This window comes from Melozone crissalis, unplaced genomic scaffold, assembly GCF_028551555.1.
Source record: "Melozone crissalis strain CALT ecotype California unplaced genomic scaffold, PUWL_Pcris_2 ptg000017l_1, whole genome shotgun sequence".
Lineage (NCBI taxonomy): Eukaryota > Metazoa > Chordata > Aves > Passeriformes > Passerellidae > Melozone > Melozone crissalis.
Window position 1 is genome coordinate 13,968,674 of NW_026535795.1, and position 17,594 is coordinate 13,986,267.

General features: G+C 40.1%; 1 protein-coding gene across 3 annotated transcripts in view; it reads left to right on the forward strand.

Moving 5' to 3' along the window:
• ITCH (itchy E3 ubiquitin protein ligase) overlaps window positions 1-17,594 on the forward strand; it is a 58,876-nt gene that overhangs the window by 23,966 nt on the left and 17,316 nt on the right. For all 3 annotated transcript variants that reach the window (XM_054274567.1, XM_054274568.1, XM_054274569.1), the window contains exons 2-11: window positions 1,865-1,955; window positions 4,473-4,611; window positions 6,473-6,597; window positions 7,768-7,905; window positions 9,973-10,015; window positions 12,025-12,194; window positions 13,302-13,536; window positions 14,733-14,828; window positions 16,072-16,246; window positions 17,502-17,568. In XM_054274567.1, coding sequence (XP_054130542.1) covers window positions 1,886-1,955; window positions 4,473-4,611; window positions 6,473-6,597; window positions 7,768-7,905; window positions 9,973-10,015; window positions 12,025-12,194; window positions 13,302-13,536; window positions 14,733-14,828; window positions 16,072-16,246; window positions 17,502-17,568 — 1,258 coding nt within the window. In that variant the 5' untranslated portion in view covers window positions 1,865-1,885. The remainder of the gene's footprint in view (window positions 1-1,864; window positions 1,956-4,472; window positions 4,612-6,472; window positions 6,598-7,767; window positions 7,906-9,972; window positions 10,016-12,024; window positions 12,195-13,301; window positions 13,537-14,732; window positions 14,829-16,071; window positions 16,247-17,501; window positions 17,569-17,594) is intronic.

Genomic DNA, 17,594 nt, shown 5'->3' on the forward strand with positions numbered 1-17,594 from the left:
CACAAATACTAAAATGAATACTACATGTGTTATATTGGGAAGTTATGCTGTATTAATCTCTTTTAACTAGTGCTGTATTAATCTCTTTTAAAGTAATGTGGTAGCTATAGTTTTGAGGCTATAACATAATATTAAAATAGGAACTATGTGGTGTAAGATGCTTTTTGTAACTAGCTCAAGGAATGGATAAGATAATCAAGAAATTCTTCACACAGAGATAACAGCAACAAGACACCAAAAATCTCAAGAGAATTATTGCCTCCTTATCAGGACAACCCAGACTTCTCCCAGACTTTGAGGAACCTCAGTGACTGATTTACAAGGTGGGGGGGAGTTGAAGTTAAGCAGAAATACCCTTAGTTTGAAAGGAATGTTTGTATCATGTATGAGATAGATGAATATGCAATAGGCTATTGCTTGTAAGGGTTAATCCTTTGTTAGCAAGGTGTGCTTTTGTGGCAGAATGCAAAAGCATCCAGATGTCCATAATTCTTTGCTTTTTTGTTGTCTTTTATTGTCCAAATTCTTATTGTCCTGATTTTTATTACTATTTTATTACTTTGAACTTCTAAATTTTTAACACAAGTGAATGGTGTTTTTCACACTTGGTGTGGCTGAACATGTTTGGGGTTAGATAAACTGCTTGTGCTGTTATCAGCTGTGGGTTCATAAATGGAGTCTTTTGACTCCCAATACAGATAGCAGCAGCCTAAGCTAACACTTTTCTTTCTTGCTGGAAGTCATGTGTGCACCAAAGTGCTTGAGGGCTGGCAGGGGCTGTTTGCTCTGCATTGGGATCCTGTCTGGTGCTGCCCAAAGCAGAGCATCAGTGGGGGCTCAGGGCTGCAGAGGAGCTGAGCCCCACGAGAGGGGGGCGCCCAGGGAGGTGCACAAATGGTTTGCAGTAGGTGCTGAGCAGGGAGATGGTGTGGGAGGAGGGAACAGGGCATGGCAGGGATGCAGGGAGTGCTCTGGAAGTTGTATCCAGCAGGCTGCTCATTTTGCAGTGGAGTTCAGTTGGTAAGAGATGCTGAGGTGAAATGTGTTTTAAAACCGAATAGGTGACAGGGGTACCTGGGTATTTCCAGAGTGATGACTGTGTTTAATGTAATAGTACACTATTTCATTTCTCTGGAAGCTCTGTGAATCACACTGTCCACTTTGTCTGTCCCCCCAAACCAAATACTGCAAGGAGGAGCCTGTGCTGCCTTGGGCTGGGAGGATCAGACCAGCCTTGGTGGGAGGGTTGGGCTGTGCCAAGAAGAATTGTGCAGTGACTGAAAGTTGTCCTGTTCTCTTTCAAAAGTGGTGTGTTTCCTTTTTTATTTAAGTGCTTTGTAGTGTTACAGCCTCTGTCTGTAGACTTGCTCTGGCCAGGTAAAATCAAAAAAGATACAAAAGTGGGTTTCTCTAAATTTGAAATTCCCTTTTTAATTTAATAATATATTTTCAGTCTTTTTGCTATGCTTGTGGATTGTGGTGTTTGTTTATTTTTAAAAACAACGTAGTACTTGACACAGAAAGATAAACCTACCCAGGATTTATGACACCAAGACAAGCAGATGTTTTAGACATAAGAGGTACAGCAGACTTTGGAATTAGAACATTATTCACTCATTAAAAATTCACAGATTGAAGTGACAAAATCAAAAGACCTCTTTTGCCTAGAACCTGAATAGTTACAGGTCGTGTAACAGAGACTGAGCCCTTTGTAAAGGATTTTCTGTATTTGGGAAATGGAAAGGAACTAGACAAAAACCAGGTATGGTGGGTTTGTTTGCACTGTAATGTATCCACATGTCAAAAGCCAGATGAATTTTTGAGCTTCTGAATATTGAAATGTTTGCATTCTCTCTTCATGCAGATTCAAGATCCAGCCCATATTATGGCTGGCAGTGGGTCCAGGTCAGGACCAGCCAGTGGTTTGTCCATGAAATCACAGCTTCAGATCACTGGTGAGCATTGTGAAATTATCTCTCTTTTCTGCTTGGAAATGTGACAATGTTTTCCCACAATTAAATAGAGTTTACTATGTTGCATTTCAGGAAGTTTTGCATTTTAAAACACCCAAGAGAAGTCAGGATTGATGTTAGGCCATCATTACTTAGCAACTACTTTATTCTGGGTTTTATCAAAAATGCATTTTGAAATGATACATATTGGTGTAAAAGAATAAAGAGAGAAATCATTCTTTTTGGTTGCTGTTAGTTGTACAGACAGTCCTCCTGGAAATGTAATAGTGCATTATGATCCTGCTTGCACTTACTGCAACTTGGCATAATATCAAATCTAACACTTTTTCCTGATACTGCTGTTCAGTGAAGTTGATTTATGGCTTCTCCCTTGTTCCATGTTTTTATGGCCACCATTGAAATGGATTAAAAAGGGGATAAAAAATTTAATGAAGGTGTTGGTGAGAATATCACTGTAATTGAACACCTCTGGATTGTTTGGAGATGGATTTATATTACAGCCTTTGCTTTTTGTAGTGCCTTACCAACAGAGCAGCAGTTGAAAATTAATTATCAAAGTTTCCTCACTTCTGCTTTCTGGAAATCTAAATGCATGTAAGGCATCTGAGGCATCAAAACTGAATGGGAGATCAGGGATGTGTGCAGGTCTCTGTTTGGAAGCATCAAGAGTAAATTTTGCACCCTCAGTGTGAATACCTGTGGGCATATGCAGTAGTTTCAGAAAAGGGAGATTGTGGGGATGGAAAGAATGGTCAAAAATAGGTAAAAAGCTTTAGACTAGGAAGGAGGTTGGCTCTCACTGTTACACAGGCTGTAGCTGTCCCTCTGAGGTCACAAGCTTGTGTTTCCTCAGTAGGCTGTGAGGCTGTAGAGAAATCTTGTCCCTGCAAGCTGATATTGGAGAGAATTTGGAAGAGGTTTTCACAGAGGTACCTCCACAACACAGGGATGGAGAGCAGAGCCAAGGATTGAAGTGGTGATCCTGTCCAAGGCCTGAGGCTCACACAAGAGCAGTGAATAAATGCCTCAGTGGTTAGAATTGAGATTACTGAGGTATTTGAATTTCACATCTGAATTTCTGTAGATGTTCAGCCATGATTTGCAGCAAACTGTTGCTGGTGTCACCTCCCTCCTGCCCTACCCTCAGATCTCCATTCTGCTGCCCTCATTAGTTTTAAATGAAGTTTCAGGGTGTCTGGGTAAGAGCAAACTTGGAAAGTAGGTACAAATCTGTTGATTTCTGCTGCTCCAAGACAGGTCTTTGGGGTAATTAGAGATGCTCAGGTATGAGGTGTTATGGCTTAGAAGTACTGGAGACAGGAGGGGAAGGATGGGGAGCTGTTTGTGAAAATTAATGAGTTGAATTCTGTGAGATGCTTGTAATACACAGAGGAAGAGTTTTCCTTGGGAGCATTTCAGAGCAGTTTACACTAAGCTACTTCTCTAAATCTCTAAAGGAGCACAAGCTATAAAGGGAATCTGGGGAGATTAGCCAGATGGGCCTGAATTAGTCATTTCTTTTTAAGGATGTAGTGAGGCTGTGGTGGGTGACAAACACACAGAAGAGCAAATTGTTTTTTGCCAGAACAGTGAATTCAGGGGCCAACTGGAAATGGTAATATCTTTGTCTTCAGTACTGTTTTGTGAGTTCAGTGTTGCCAGTGAATCCAAGACATCTGGGACTCAAATATCAGGATAGGCACTCATCATAAAGGAGGCAGCATAGCAGTGGTGTTTGGAAAGATGGGAATGCTGCAGTCAGTAATAGTGAATGCTTAAAAAAAATCCAAACACCAAAAAAAACCCCACTCACCACACCCCCTCCCCACCAAAATTAAAGCTCTAGAGCTGCAAGTCTTGCCCAGATTTGTTGTTACTAGAAGAGGAGGTAGCTACTGGAACCCAGTGTTTGGATTCAGCTTTTCAGTAAATTTGCTCAGCTGCAGAAAGCTTTACACAAAATTCATTTTGTCAGTGATTTTGTCCGTGAGAAGTTGTGGCAATTTTCCACAGTGCCTTGATGAGAGGCAGATCATGTTTTGAGCTTTTTAACAAGCAGTGTAATAAACTCCAGGAATTCTCTTGGCTAGTGATAGACAGGAGAAGCTTGTGGAGGATATTTTCTCTTTCAACACCTAAGCACTTCTGTGGATCTTGTACTAGTTACGATTAATAAGTGTCTGATGTTGCAAAAGTAGTGTTGCATGTTTTAGGTGTTTGTGTGAGCTGTGGCATTGTAAATGAGCTGGAATGCAAGAGGGGTTTTATTCATGTAATGTGGTTTTATTCTTGAGTGTTCCTCTTCCTCTTCCAAATTCTCTCCCATATCCACTTGCAGGGACAAGAGGGTTTTTATTCATGTAATGTGGTTTTATTCTTGAGCCTACTATCAGACATCAGTGATGTGACACTTGAATACTGAAGCACCCAAATGAAAAATACTCTTTGTAATTGAAATCTTCCTGAGTAAATTACTGTTTTTTTTCTCTTTCTTAACAGTTATTTCAGCAAAACTAAAAGAAAAGAATAAATGGTTTGGACCTAGCCCTTATGTGGAAGTCTCAGTAGATGGACAGTCAAAGAAGACAGAAAAATGCAACAATACAAATAGTCCAAAGTGGAAACAGCATCTTACAGTGTAGGTTTGGTCTTATTTTCCAATTTATTTGAGTTAAATTAAAGCAATTGACAGTGGGCTTGAAGATTATGTTTTTATTTTAAGCAAGGAGTCGAATGTTGTATGAGGTGGTGACATTTGTATAATTTTTAGAGTAAATATAGTGCAGTCTGAAATAGATATTTACAAACTATTACACTGCTTGTGCTTATATTTTGTGTTGCTATGTGTGGCATATTAAAGGAGCTCTAATTCTGTGAGTAGTAAGGACAGTAATGTGATATTGAAATTGATGGTCCCATGCCCATTTTTGTTGCTATATTTAAAGTTACAGCTTTCAGAAGTTCTGTTGCTGAAAGTGTTGTTGTTCTTTGTGTCCCAGTGTCGTGTACCATGTCATAACACAGGTAGTTGGCTCTCTCATGTGCACCTCTCAATTCAAGCACAAATCCAAAATTCCCAATCAATTTCTGCAAATTGTTAGTACGAAACTAACATCAGATTCAAGATGAATACAGCTGTTGATATTTGCTTGGCCCAGTATTTGTGTTGTGAATAAAGAAGATACACAAGTTCTATAAAATTTAGTTCTCTCTTAACATCACATGGAACTCTGGGATGAAGATCAGTCTGTGCTTGCACATTGGACAGGGACTTTTCACAAGGGCATGCTGGGTGGGATATTAGGATTAGGAAGAAATTCTTCCCTGGGAGGGTGCTGAGGCCCTGGCACAGCTTGCCCAGAGAAGCTGTGGCTGCCCCTGGATCCCTGGGAGTGTTCAGGGCCAGTCTGGATGAGGCTTGGAGCAATCTGAGGTAGCAGAAAGAGGGGTGGAATGAGACAGGCTGTCATGTCCCTTCAATGCAGACTATTCAGTGGTTCTGTGATTTGCTTGTACTTAAATTGTAGATTATTCTTCTTGAAGCATCTGGAAAACCATTTTTATATCTGTACTTTTATTTGTACTTTAGATTGTTGTGAAGTTTTAGTTACTTCTATTTACTACCTTACTTTGCACTAAGATATATTAAGAAAAAGAAAATCTTGCACTTTATACAGATGTAAGTGTTGAAGAGCAGAATTTTCTTTTACCTTTTAAAGCTTTCCTTTTTCTCTTTCATTTTTTAATGGGAATGTTAGTGGTTTGTGCTGTGCAAATCCACACAATAATGCATGTGCCATTTTTACCCTTGTTGAGTAAGAGCTGAGCACAGGCACCCTCTGTATATCAGCTGCATTGGAAATTACACTAAAGCTGCATGGAGCTTAGTGAAGTAAATTGGTTTTTGTGAAATATATTGACACAGCTGCCTATATCCAGATCCAGGATAAAAAGGAAAAGTATAGTCCCTTCTGCAAATGAGGGTAGGCCCTCTTGGGGTTCCTCTCTGTGGAGTTTGTTAGGTGGATCTTCTCAAGGGATTGGCTGACTGTGAAAGTCTGGACTTATCAACCATATACAGCTGAAATTATCCACTGAGAAAATAAGCAGTCATTTGTACCCATTACTCACAATGAAAATAATTTAAAACTAAAAAAATGTTAGAGTATTCCTTATAGAAAAAGAATATCAGCATTAAAAATTACTTTGAAGTTGTTGTCACAGAACTTACTGTGTTGTATATGCTGGTAGTTTTTCTATATTTCCCTTAAAATAGTAATAATAAAAAATGTATTTGGTCTGTGAACTGTCTTGCAACAGTCTTGATTGACATGACATATCCAGGTGACATGAGAATGTGATAATTGGAAATGGTTTGATGTTACCACCATTATTTCTTTGTTTTTAAATTACTTCTAGTGACAGTGGAAATAGATGGCTCAGTTCACCCCTTTCCCCACCAACAAATGCCCTTACAGTGCTCAACTTTTTCTTTTCAGAATTGTCACTCCTGTAAGTAAATTAAACTTTCGAGTCTGGAGCCATCAAACATTGAAGTCTGACGTGCTGCTGGGAAGTGCTGCTCTGGATATTCAGGAGACACTGAAATCCAACAGCATGAAATGTAAGTCTGAGATGGAGGGTGCCTCTGGACTGTCTGGTGGTGAACATGAATGCTGTGAGCACCTCTGCAAATGGCCCTGAAGGGTTCCTTTGGGTGCTCCTGGTTGCTTTTATGAGCTTCCTGTTACTTTTTCAGTTTCATCTTTTTTGGTTATACACAGGCTGCCATGGTGTCCCAAAAAATGGGGTTTTTTTCTAGTGTGTGCAAGACTGAGTGAAAGAAAAGAGTTTCTTTCATATAGCTTAAAAATTCAAACTATGGTTGGGATTCTGGTGCTAGACAGGAAATGTGTAAAGTTATTTTTGTTCTAAATAGTGCTACAGGGGTATGTTGTATTATTAATCTTGGATTTAGTTAGGTTTTGGGCAGTATGTGCATCCTGGACAGCTTGAAGGAGAAATACAGAATTCTACAGACCCATTCCAGCTCTCAGGGGGCTGCAGCACAGAGCTCTGTGCTGTCCTGCTTTTGGTCTGTCCTTTAAGGAAGTGTTGGCTTCCCAACTGTCACACATGGATGTTGCAGATGGAGAATGCTGACAGCAGTGAGAGCTGCTCTCCTGGCAGTGTCTGTCTGCTGAATCTGGGTGAAAATCCCTGTGGATCAGTGCATTTGCTGTCTGACACCAGGCACCTGTTGGAGCTCACTGGGATTTGTTTCAAACATTTCAGCAGGAATGCTTATTTACAGTTCTGTTTCACTGAAAACTCTGAATATTCCATTGGTCTGGGGATATGATGGAAAATGTTCACATTCTGAATGTGAATCTGGGTGTCATTAGGTAAAAGTGAAACTTTTTAGTCAGAAGACAGAAATTGTATCTGCTCTTAAAGTGAATTATACTTCCTTACTCTATATTGAGGGCAGGTGCATTAATTGCTGTGGAAATGTGAGAGTCAATCTCTGCTGTCATGATAATCCTTTCTAGGCAGCAACAGGATTATGCTCCAGTTTTACCCTTTTTGTAGAAACAATAACTTTCTAATGATGTATGAAAATGCTCAGTTTTACCACACACAAAAATAACGGAGAGGTAGAGCTGTAGGTCTGGGGGGTGTTGGGGTTTTTTTCCCCCCTTGATCCCTGAGGTTTGCAATTGGCTTCTTGAATAAAAGGCCCTTTTTTCTCATGCAGTAAGATAAGCTCCCTTTGTTCTTTGTTCTTCTCCAGTGGAGCAGGTAGTGGTGACGTTGCACCTCGTTGGTGACAGGGAGCCAGCAGAGGTGGTGGGAGATCTGTCCGTCTGTCTGGATGGGATGCAGGTCGACCCCGAGCTCCTGACCAATGGGGAAGCCTCAAGTACAAGAAGTAAGTAACTTTAAGTCCAAATCTACATTTATCTGCTATGCAAAGCCTTTTTTGGAGGAGCTTTAACACAATCTTGAAGTAAGCACAATACCAGCAATTTCTGTAACTCTCTGTTTATAGAGATCAGAAATCCCATGCATTTTTGAGGTGGAGTCATAGTTCATAGGGCAGACCTTCAGCCTTATTGCAACAAAAACCAGATCAGCATCTTTATTTTCTGAACTTTGCAAACTTTCATCCAGTGATCCCAAATGTTAATGAAGGTCTCTAGCTTCCCTGAATTTTAATAACATCACAAAAAGAAAAATGCAAAGTTGGTTTGATCTCATCATCATCCTAGTAATAAATATTCTGCTTACTAGAAGACATGAATTTATATTAATTTTTCTTAAAATAGCTCATTTAAGCATATTCATAGATTTATTTCCCTGTGGAGAGCTGCAGAGAGGGATTCACTTTCTGTTTCATTGGTGTGTACAGTTTTTTAAACTGAAAACTTGATTTCATGTAAAATATCTAATTGCAGTAAAATAAAAAGGTAATTTTAATTCCCTTGGAGCAGGACAGTGGAGCATTTCTGAAATACTGCACATTGAGAAGTAGAACTAGGTAAGAGTTGTTTTCCTAGAAAGCAACAAGAGACACTGTCTGCAGTAGTGACCAGCTGGACATTTAATTGGCAAGTTCTAGGTTTCTGGGCTTGGGGGGGTGTTAAAGTCCTAGAGGAAGTTGCTTTGAAATTTCATCTTGAGTATCATAGAAAAATGGAATAAATACACAAATTCTGTGACCATATTTCTTAGAGCTTTTAGTCCATTTTCTTTGTGTTTTGTTAAAAGGATCAGTTGCACAGACTGATTGTGTGCAATTTTGTTTGTAAATAAAAGCCAGATGGTGGGATTTTGTGGGACTTACAGAGTGGGGCTGAGATATAGGGATAGAAATATCTAGTGAAAGTACCAAATTTTCCTTTTATGCGGTATTTGATTTTCATCTGTGCTTTCTTGCATTTCCCAAAGTTCAGCTACTGAGAAAAAGATGGGAAAAGCCATGCAGGTTGGGGAATTGAGTACAGGGTTGGGCACAACACAGCAAGCCCCAAGCTCAGCAGAAGGTTCCCAGATAATCAGGGGACTGAAGCACATGAGGAAGGAGTAAATGTTAAAGTAGTCTAGCACATTGTACAGGCTAAAGGCACTTCAGGCAAACACATTGTTTATGGAGTTGCTTTTAAGTTAAGATTTCTCTTGCTGGGATTTAATTCCTTCCATGCACAGTCCACTAACAGCTCATTATCCTAAACCTTTCTGTGACTACATCCTTGTCTTTGGCCTAGATCTGTCCACAGTTCCCATCAGAACTGAAAACTGATTTCTTTACTAATGACATTTGTTTAACTCTATGGAGATAAAGTATTGGTGCTATCTACATGAATGAGCAGTTCTGTGCTGCATATCCAAGGTTTGCAAATGCTGGCACAAAAGGCAAATATTTCTAAGCTGGCTGAATAAGCAGTTGCAAAACATTTGCAAATCTAGGCTGAGCTACTGCAATGCTTTTGGAGTACAGCCATATTTTGTACCTGCTTCAATGCCTTTATGTTCAATAATTTACTGAGAAGGGAAGGGTCTGGGCTAGAGAGCCCAGTAAACAAAGCCCCCAGCCAACCAGAGAGGAGATTCCCGTGAAGTTTTTGTCCTTTCTGCTCTGCCTGCCATCACTGAGAGAGTATGAAAAGCCAGCTTCACTTAAAAGAATGAGCACTGCTTTATACTGCTAGAAAGACAGTGTGTGTGCTTGGGAATATTCACACAGTCAAATGATGTCCTGTTATGTCTTCCATAAGGTGGAAGTATTACAGTGATAGTGGTAAAAAAAAATTGTATTGACACACACAAATAGAGACATGCAAAATATGTACAGCTTTGAAACCCAGCAGATAAGCAGCACATAGTGTCTCACCTCCACACTTGAAAGAAGTGTGAGCATTAAAGGCTGTTCCTTTCCTTGGAAATGATTCAGAGTGTTGCTGATGCTTCTGTTGTCTTGTTCTTCCTGGTTTTTAAGGTCCTACACAGAGTGAAAGCTCCAGAGTAAGGAGTGATACACGGTAAGACCTTTTTCCTCTCTTTTTATTTTTTTTTATTCTGTCTTTTAGTGTTCACAGTTTTGAAAGAGAGGAATTGTGTGTTTGGTAAAGAAGACAATGAAAAATTTATGAATATGCCCTGCAGCAGTATCTATTAAGATCTGAGCGTGCCTAAAACAAAAATACTGAACTGTTGCTCTGCTCCATTGTCTGGCTGCAGTTTTGCCTCCATACCTGACTGATCTTTTTGTGTTTTCCCTTTGTGCTCCTCATCCTTCTCCTAGTGATTACCCAAAGTAAAATATATATTTAAAAACCTCCAAAACAAATGGCACTGGTTGTTTTCACACTGGTTTGTTTTATAGTATGGAGGTATCAGAATTATATTTAGCTTTGTTAAGAAGATCCCAAAATCTGTCTGGCACTTACAGTATGTTAAGGCTGATAGCGGATTATGAATCTTGCTGCCTGGTAGGATAAGAGTGTGCCCAGCCATGTTACTTTATTTAGTTCCATGTTACTTTAATTAGTTCCCAGTACTATGAGTATTTTAAGGATCTGTACAAGACATAGCACTCAGGATGACATCTGGAGTAACCACGCTAAATTTCACTTTTTTCAGTAGTTTTGATTCTTGGCAATGTTGTCTGAAGTCTTCCCTTGAAAGTTTGGTTTTTTTCTGTTTTCTTTTTGTGTTTGAATGAATTTTTAGATGTCTGGATATTCAGAATACCTGAATATTATGGAATAATAACAATAATAATTTTAATTATTCAGTTTTGGTATCAACCAGGGGGCTTCTACAGGTCATTGTGAGGATCATGTAAATGATCAGCAAAGTGACTTTCTACAAGGGCATGCCGTGAAAGAACAAGGGGGAATGGTTGAAAAACTGGGGCTAAGCCTCCTACAGATTTGAGGTCATTAATGATTTGGACCTATTTATTTTGCAGTTGGTGTAGCATGAATTACATGCACCATGCCTGGTATAGAGCAAAAGTGTGTTTGGCTATGATACTGAGGTTAAATCAACAACTTGGTCCTTTACAACTTGGGATTTCCTTAGCCTTACCTACTGGGTTTTAGTTTGTGTACATTTGAAGGAATGTAATTTTCAAGGTACTGGGTTGAAACTTCCTTTGTTTGTGATGGCTTATGTGCTTGACCTGTAAATCCTCTAGAATTTTAGTTGACAACCTTTTTGTTTTGCCCAACATATTCTGAAAATGCTTTTAACTAAAGATGCAGGTACCTGTAACTCTGCCTATGGAGATACAAATGTATCAGAATAATACTCTGCTAGGTGGAAGTGAACAGCACAGCATGGGTCAGTACTGCTGTGTAGTTTCTTAAGTCTTGTAAGGTTGAGCAGTTTATGTTCATAGCTGCTGGTCAAAACTTTATTGCTAAATTCCCCAACCTGTTCCAGAATTGAGTTTAGAGGGAAAAATATGTATGCATTAGTAAGATTTCTAAAAATTTGTGGCATTTTCTGGGTTCTGAGCATATTGCAGCCCTGTGGAGTTAAGGCACACAGGCTGTTCTCAGGTGTTAGCTTCTCATCTCATTAGGGACTCATGGGCAGAAATAGCTGGGCAGCAAAATCCAGAGCCTGGACCTAAGGGCAAATGTATCAAATTGGGAAATGAAAGAGGAGATTTTGATGCCAGATGTTATGTACATCTATTTCACCACCTTTCCATCAACTGAGGTTTCAAGTACCTCAGGACATAAACTGAGTGTGTTTATTCAGATGTATAGAAACTTGGAATTATTGTGAGTGTTACAAATGTCACCTAGTTGTAACTGTTGCACTCTAATGTCTTTCACGTGTCTTTTCAACCCCCCTGAAAATGTCCCAGGCCAGGCTGGATGGGGCTTGGAGCAACCTCATCTAGTGGAAGGGGGTTGGAACAAGATGATCTTTAAGGCCTATCCTAACCCAGACTCTTCCATGATTCTGTGATTTGCAAAGTTTCATATCACCTGTGCACTACTAGAACACTTCTCTGTGTCTTTTCCTGCAAAAGGACTAACTCAAATGGCCTTGAAAACTGTGAGGATGCTGCTTCCAGTGAAAACAAGACTGTTAATGGCAGTGACTCTCCATTGCTCACAAATGGGACCTGCAAACCTGCCAGACCCCCCAGGCCTGCCAGGCCCCCGCCCCCCACTCCCCGCAGACCCCCGTCGGTCGCCGGTACGTCCTTGGGCTGGGCACTCCTTGAGTGAACGTAACTCTTTCTGCTCCTGGTGTGTAACTGCACTTTGGATGGTAAATTCTTTGGCAGGTCACTTCTGAGGGAGTATTTTTTAGCTTGCATTTGGTACAAGGTGTTTAGTCATTGTTCCCGTTACTGGAAATTTCTTGTTTCCGCGTCTGCTCGGGGGTGGTGGCAGTGATGGTGCTACAGAGAGTGGAGCTGGGACCAGGGGAACACAAGTGAGTGCTGCTGCACTAAGCATCCACTGGGGGTGACATGAAATCCACTGAAGGCTCACAGAATTGCCTCACGTTGATAATACTGCATTCTGAGATACAAGTTACTGGTTTCTACAATTGCAGTTAGATTCTGTGAAGCTGCAGCACTTAAAATGTTAATTATCTGCTGAAATGCATAGATTTTTTTTAATCTAGCTATTTAAAAACTACCTGAAGGCCACTAATTCTGAAAAGTTACTTGATATTTTTGAGGTAATTCCTTTACCCCCATACAAAGCAGTGTTTCTCTAGTCTCATTATTACAATTGATAAGTGCTGGATCTGGATGGGTCCTGCAATACAGTAATTACTTTAAAAGATTAATCCAGTGCAGTTAATTAATGAGACTTGACCTGTGTTCAACTTCTAACCCCACCCACCAAATGGCATTAAGATAAAACTGAAAGCATTTAAAGAATGTCTGTGTTCCCTTCCCATTGTGATTGTTACTTTCCATGCAATATCAAATCTCCTCTTGAAAATTTTATGCTTATCATCACTTAAATTACTATTCCAAGTAACAAATGGAAAATAATTAATTCATTAGTACAAAGAAGTAGTTTTCCATCATCATTTAATGTTTACAGAATGCAGACAAGGTAAATATTTATCAGAAATACCACAATGCTGTTTATGGTAGTTTTTGGATGAAAGCATTTTTGCAGTGAGATAGAATTGCTGTTCAGTTTTTGTTTGAGCTATAAAATGTGGCTGTGGAAACAGCAGTTCTGGCAGGTTTGCTTTTGTGTAAAGTGTAACTTCTCCAATAGATTGGTGATAAATGTCGGTTAAAGGCTTTTTCTCTTTCTCTCTCTGACATCATAGCAAGTGCAAATGGTCCTTCATCCACATCCACAGAAAGCGATGGGGCCAGTGCAGGATCACTGGCAGGTACAGCCTCAAATACACCTTCAGAGCAGAGCCCTGAGGGAGCAACAGCCGCCAGCACAGCTCCTGCCACTCCTGCACTCACCACTCCTCCAGTGTCCAGACAAGTGCAGCCAGTAAATCCTTCACCTCAGGCTCTTACTACAGTCAGCCAAGGGCCTCTTCCACCTGGGTATGGGTTTCATGACTTCTTTCTCCTTGTGTGTGCTGACTTACCTGGTTTTACTTTATTTTACTTACAGTAGGTGTAAGAAACCATAGATAACATCCTTCTTCTGCTGCCTGACAAAAATCCCCCAGTATGAATTTGGAGGGTTTATAATTGTTTTGTATGGTTGATCTTCAAGCATTCAAAGAAAGAATTCTGATACTTATCATATGTTTCCATGTCAGTGGAACATAGGTTTAAAATAGTGTGGCAGCTTATTGTCTTCAAATTAAAATAAACTCGGGTAGGAAAATATTGGTACAGATAAGTAGAAGAAAAGATGGTATTGCAGTCCTGAAGGTTTGGATTTCATACTGCAGCTCCTGAGAGTAGTGTGGACATGCTGCTGTACTTTGGGTACCTATGGAATTTGTCAGATGGTTGACCTCTTGCCTCAAAGCTCTCAACTTTAAAAAAAACAGCAGGAAAAACATTTCTAGACTCTCTGACTGAGGGAAATCAAAAGCTTCCCAATGTGAATGGTGAAGTTGGTGAATTACCTGCCTTGATTTGCAGGTAGTGGAAGCAAAAGGTAGGAGTGGTCTGAATTACCTCACAGGACAATGGGAATAAAGAAGTGGTCTTGAAAACAGCAGTTGTTCCTTTATAATTTTGATTTCAACAGAAATGGCAAATAGCTTTTTTTTCCCCTCCTGTGATGTTACATTTCATACAAATACAGGGTTAAGTCATTATCCCATATACTGCATGTGCAGAAAATGTGACCAATGCCCTTATGGTGATCTCTGTATATACTTGATCACTGAAAAATGTGCATATATTGGATTAATGCTACTCTAAAAGAGGATTATTTTCTGTAGTTGATTCTATTCAATAGGTTATTGATACACTTGATATTGAATACAAAATTTTGGTAAAATTTTACACCTAGGCATGAATTTGAGCTTCTGTTTCCCAGAAAGGTGGTCATGTACAATGATTTTTTTATTTTAGTTGGCATAGAATCACTGTTAATATGAATGGTACCATTATGTGCTGCACACTATTGGGGTGCATCTCATGAGCCAAGGGTTGGTTTTAAGCATTTTGTTTAGAAATAAGCATTTTATGAAAACAGATGTTTCTCATCTTGAAGCTGTAGAGGCATGGTTGGAGTAGTTTGATCTGGAGGAAGATTAAACTTTTTGATCTATTTTCAGTTGGGAGCAAAGAGTAGACCAGCATGGTCGAGTGTACTACGTGGATCATGTTGAGAAAAGAACAACGTGGGATCGGCCAGAGCCCCTTCCTCCAAGGTGAGCCATACAATCATCTCACATGTCTGGGGTTTTCAGGAATTAATTGCCTGACGGTTTGCTAAAGCTGGAACAAAAATTTGAGAACAGAAATGTGACCCCAGTTGCTCTGGGCTCTCTCCAAGGAATGCATATGGAAAAAGAGTTGAATGTCAAAATGAGCAAAATCTGAATTTCCTGTCAAAGATAAGTCAAGTGCATCTTTACTGACCGAGAAACAGATTTCAGTTAAAGACAGTAGACACCCCCAGAGTAAAAGGGAACAAAAACCACAGGAAAGTATTTTGGCATTGAGGTAACTATCAGCTTGAGCAGCAATGCTCTTGGTTACCTCTTATCTTGAGGTTACTGTTTGCAGGCCTTTGATCTTGTCTCAGGGCTCCCAGCTGCCAATTTAGTATGCACATAGAAACCAACTTTCGTTAGTAAACTTCTCCAGCTCTTGGTATCAGAACAGCTAATGATGTTAACTCGCAGTTGCTGTTTCTTATTTTTTAACAATATAAGAAGAGCACAAGAGTGGTTCTGTTGCACTTTTTCATCCTCAAATGGTTCACACGCTATAAAGAATTACAAAGTGAAAACATGGGATGGTAAAGAGAACTTGTTATTAAAGAACAAAAACTGGCAGTCTCATAAATTGGGCCCACTTGTCACGTTTCAAGTTATTTTGAACTTTTTCAGCAGATGAATTTTTATATTGCTTAAGCTTACTTAGAATAGCAATGCTTTCTTTCAAGTTTTGTAAGTAGTACTGATCTCATATGAACTGAAAATTAGGAAAAAAAAAAGGAAAATCAAAACAAAACACCAAACCCCATGCCCAAACCTTTCTTTTCTGCCAGATCAGAGTGTGAGGAAGTCTTGTGTTGAATAGCTTAAAATGTCAGAGGGTTTGCTGTGTTTTAGGAGAAACCAGCTGGGTGGGATAACTGCAGTGATGAGTATGGACACCACAGTATGGACAGTGGTCTAGATAGCTCTTGACAGCTATTTCAAAAAACCCTGAAAATACAATAAATTGAATGGGTCTGACTTTGTATAGTATGCAACAAATAAAAGTGATTCTCATAAAAAAGTGTCCTAAAATTATGCGAGAGCTAGCTAGAGGGTACAAGGAGAAAAAAGCTGCTGGTGAGCCCATGTTTTCTGCTCCCTTCCACCACACTGGCCTCCAGGTTCCTCTGAGCCTTAAATTAAATTGCCAGCTCTTGACAGCTGTGGCTTGTCTTTTCCCCCACAGCTGGGAGCGCCGGGTTGACAACATGGGCAGGATTTATTACGTTGACCACTTCACCAGAACCACGACGTGGCAGCGGCCGACGCTGGAGTCCGTCCGCAATTACGAGCAGTGGCAGCTCCAGCGCAGCCAGCTCCAGGGAGCCATGCAGCAGTTCAACCAGAGGTTCATTTATGGGGTAAGGAGGACCTGGGTAACTGAGGGTTAGGGTGGTTTTGGGGTTTGGGCATGCCTGTGGGTCACCTGTCCCCATAAAGGCAGCAGACTCTGTTATGGTTTATGATAATGTCTCTGTGTGTAGCATGGCAGGGAGGGCTCATTGTAATGTTAGTTCATCTCCTTCCAGTCAGCACATAGGGTTTAGTTGTCACCTCAATGTAGGGCTTCTTGGATGAAATGGATGTACAATATTGATAAAGCCTTTGGCTCAAACTACAGCTTTGTAATAAGCTGGTGTATTTGTATTGTATCTTGTATTACCCTGGCCAAACACACGGGAGGTAAGCAATGCATTTCTGCTCTGGGTTAAAATAAATTACGCACAATGAATGTTAGGAGAGCAGGGAAATTGAAAATAATCCTTCCACCATTTTTACTCCATTATTTGTCTCTGATGAATAGCAGACATTAGATCACTCCAACTTATTACAGCGACCTGAGGAGGTCTCCAGGGTGAGAGAAGGATGAGAATCTTGTTTGATGATCAGAAGGCTGGATTCATTGATATATGATATATAATACATTATAACTATACTAAAAAGAAAAAGAGGAGAAGTTGCAGAGGCTTGCTAAGCTAAGCTAAGAATAGAATAGAAAAGAATCTATAACAAAGTTCTGTGTCCAGGGAATCTTTCCCCGAGCTGCTCCTGTGATTGGCCCTCAACTGTACGCATGGAACATGAACCAATCACAGGTGCATCCTATTGCATTCCACAGCAGCTGATAACAATTGTTTACATTCTTCTTCTGGGGCCTTTGCTTCCCAGAAGATGCACAAATCCCAAAGAAAGGATTTCTGTGAAAAAATGTCTGCGACACCAACTCATGCTACTCATGGTCATCAAGAGTGATGGAGGTTCTGATTTGCTGTACATGTGAGAATGAAACGAAGCCTGTAAGTGGTGGTAGGGAGAACTGTACTGAGTGCAGGAATGAAGGTTCTGATTGCTTTGGGTGCTACTGTACTAATTTCCTCCTGCCTAGGCAGGGGTACTAAACAAAGAATAATTATTTCTTGGCACTGTAGTTAATTAAGCATGCCAAGGTCAGTAAAATGGGCCTTCTCTGTGGAGGAAAAGAAAGAGTTGGCATCTTTGCTTATGTGTAACAGTAACAGAAATGCATTTACTTCAATAATTCAGGATGGCTATGGTAGAACATCTGGAAAGCAAATGACTAGTCATTAATGCCTCATTTGTTCGTGTGACTTGCAGAACCAGGATTTTTCATCCACACAGAACAAGGAGTTTGATCCTCTTGGCCCTCTGCCACATGGATGGGGTAAGACTAACTTGAATGTGTTTTGT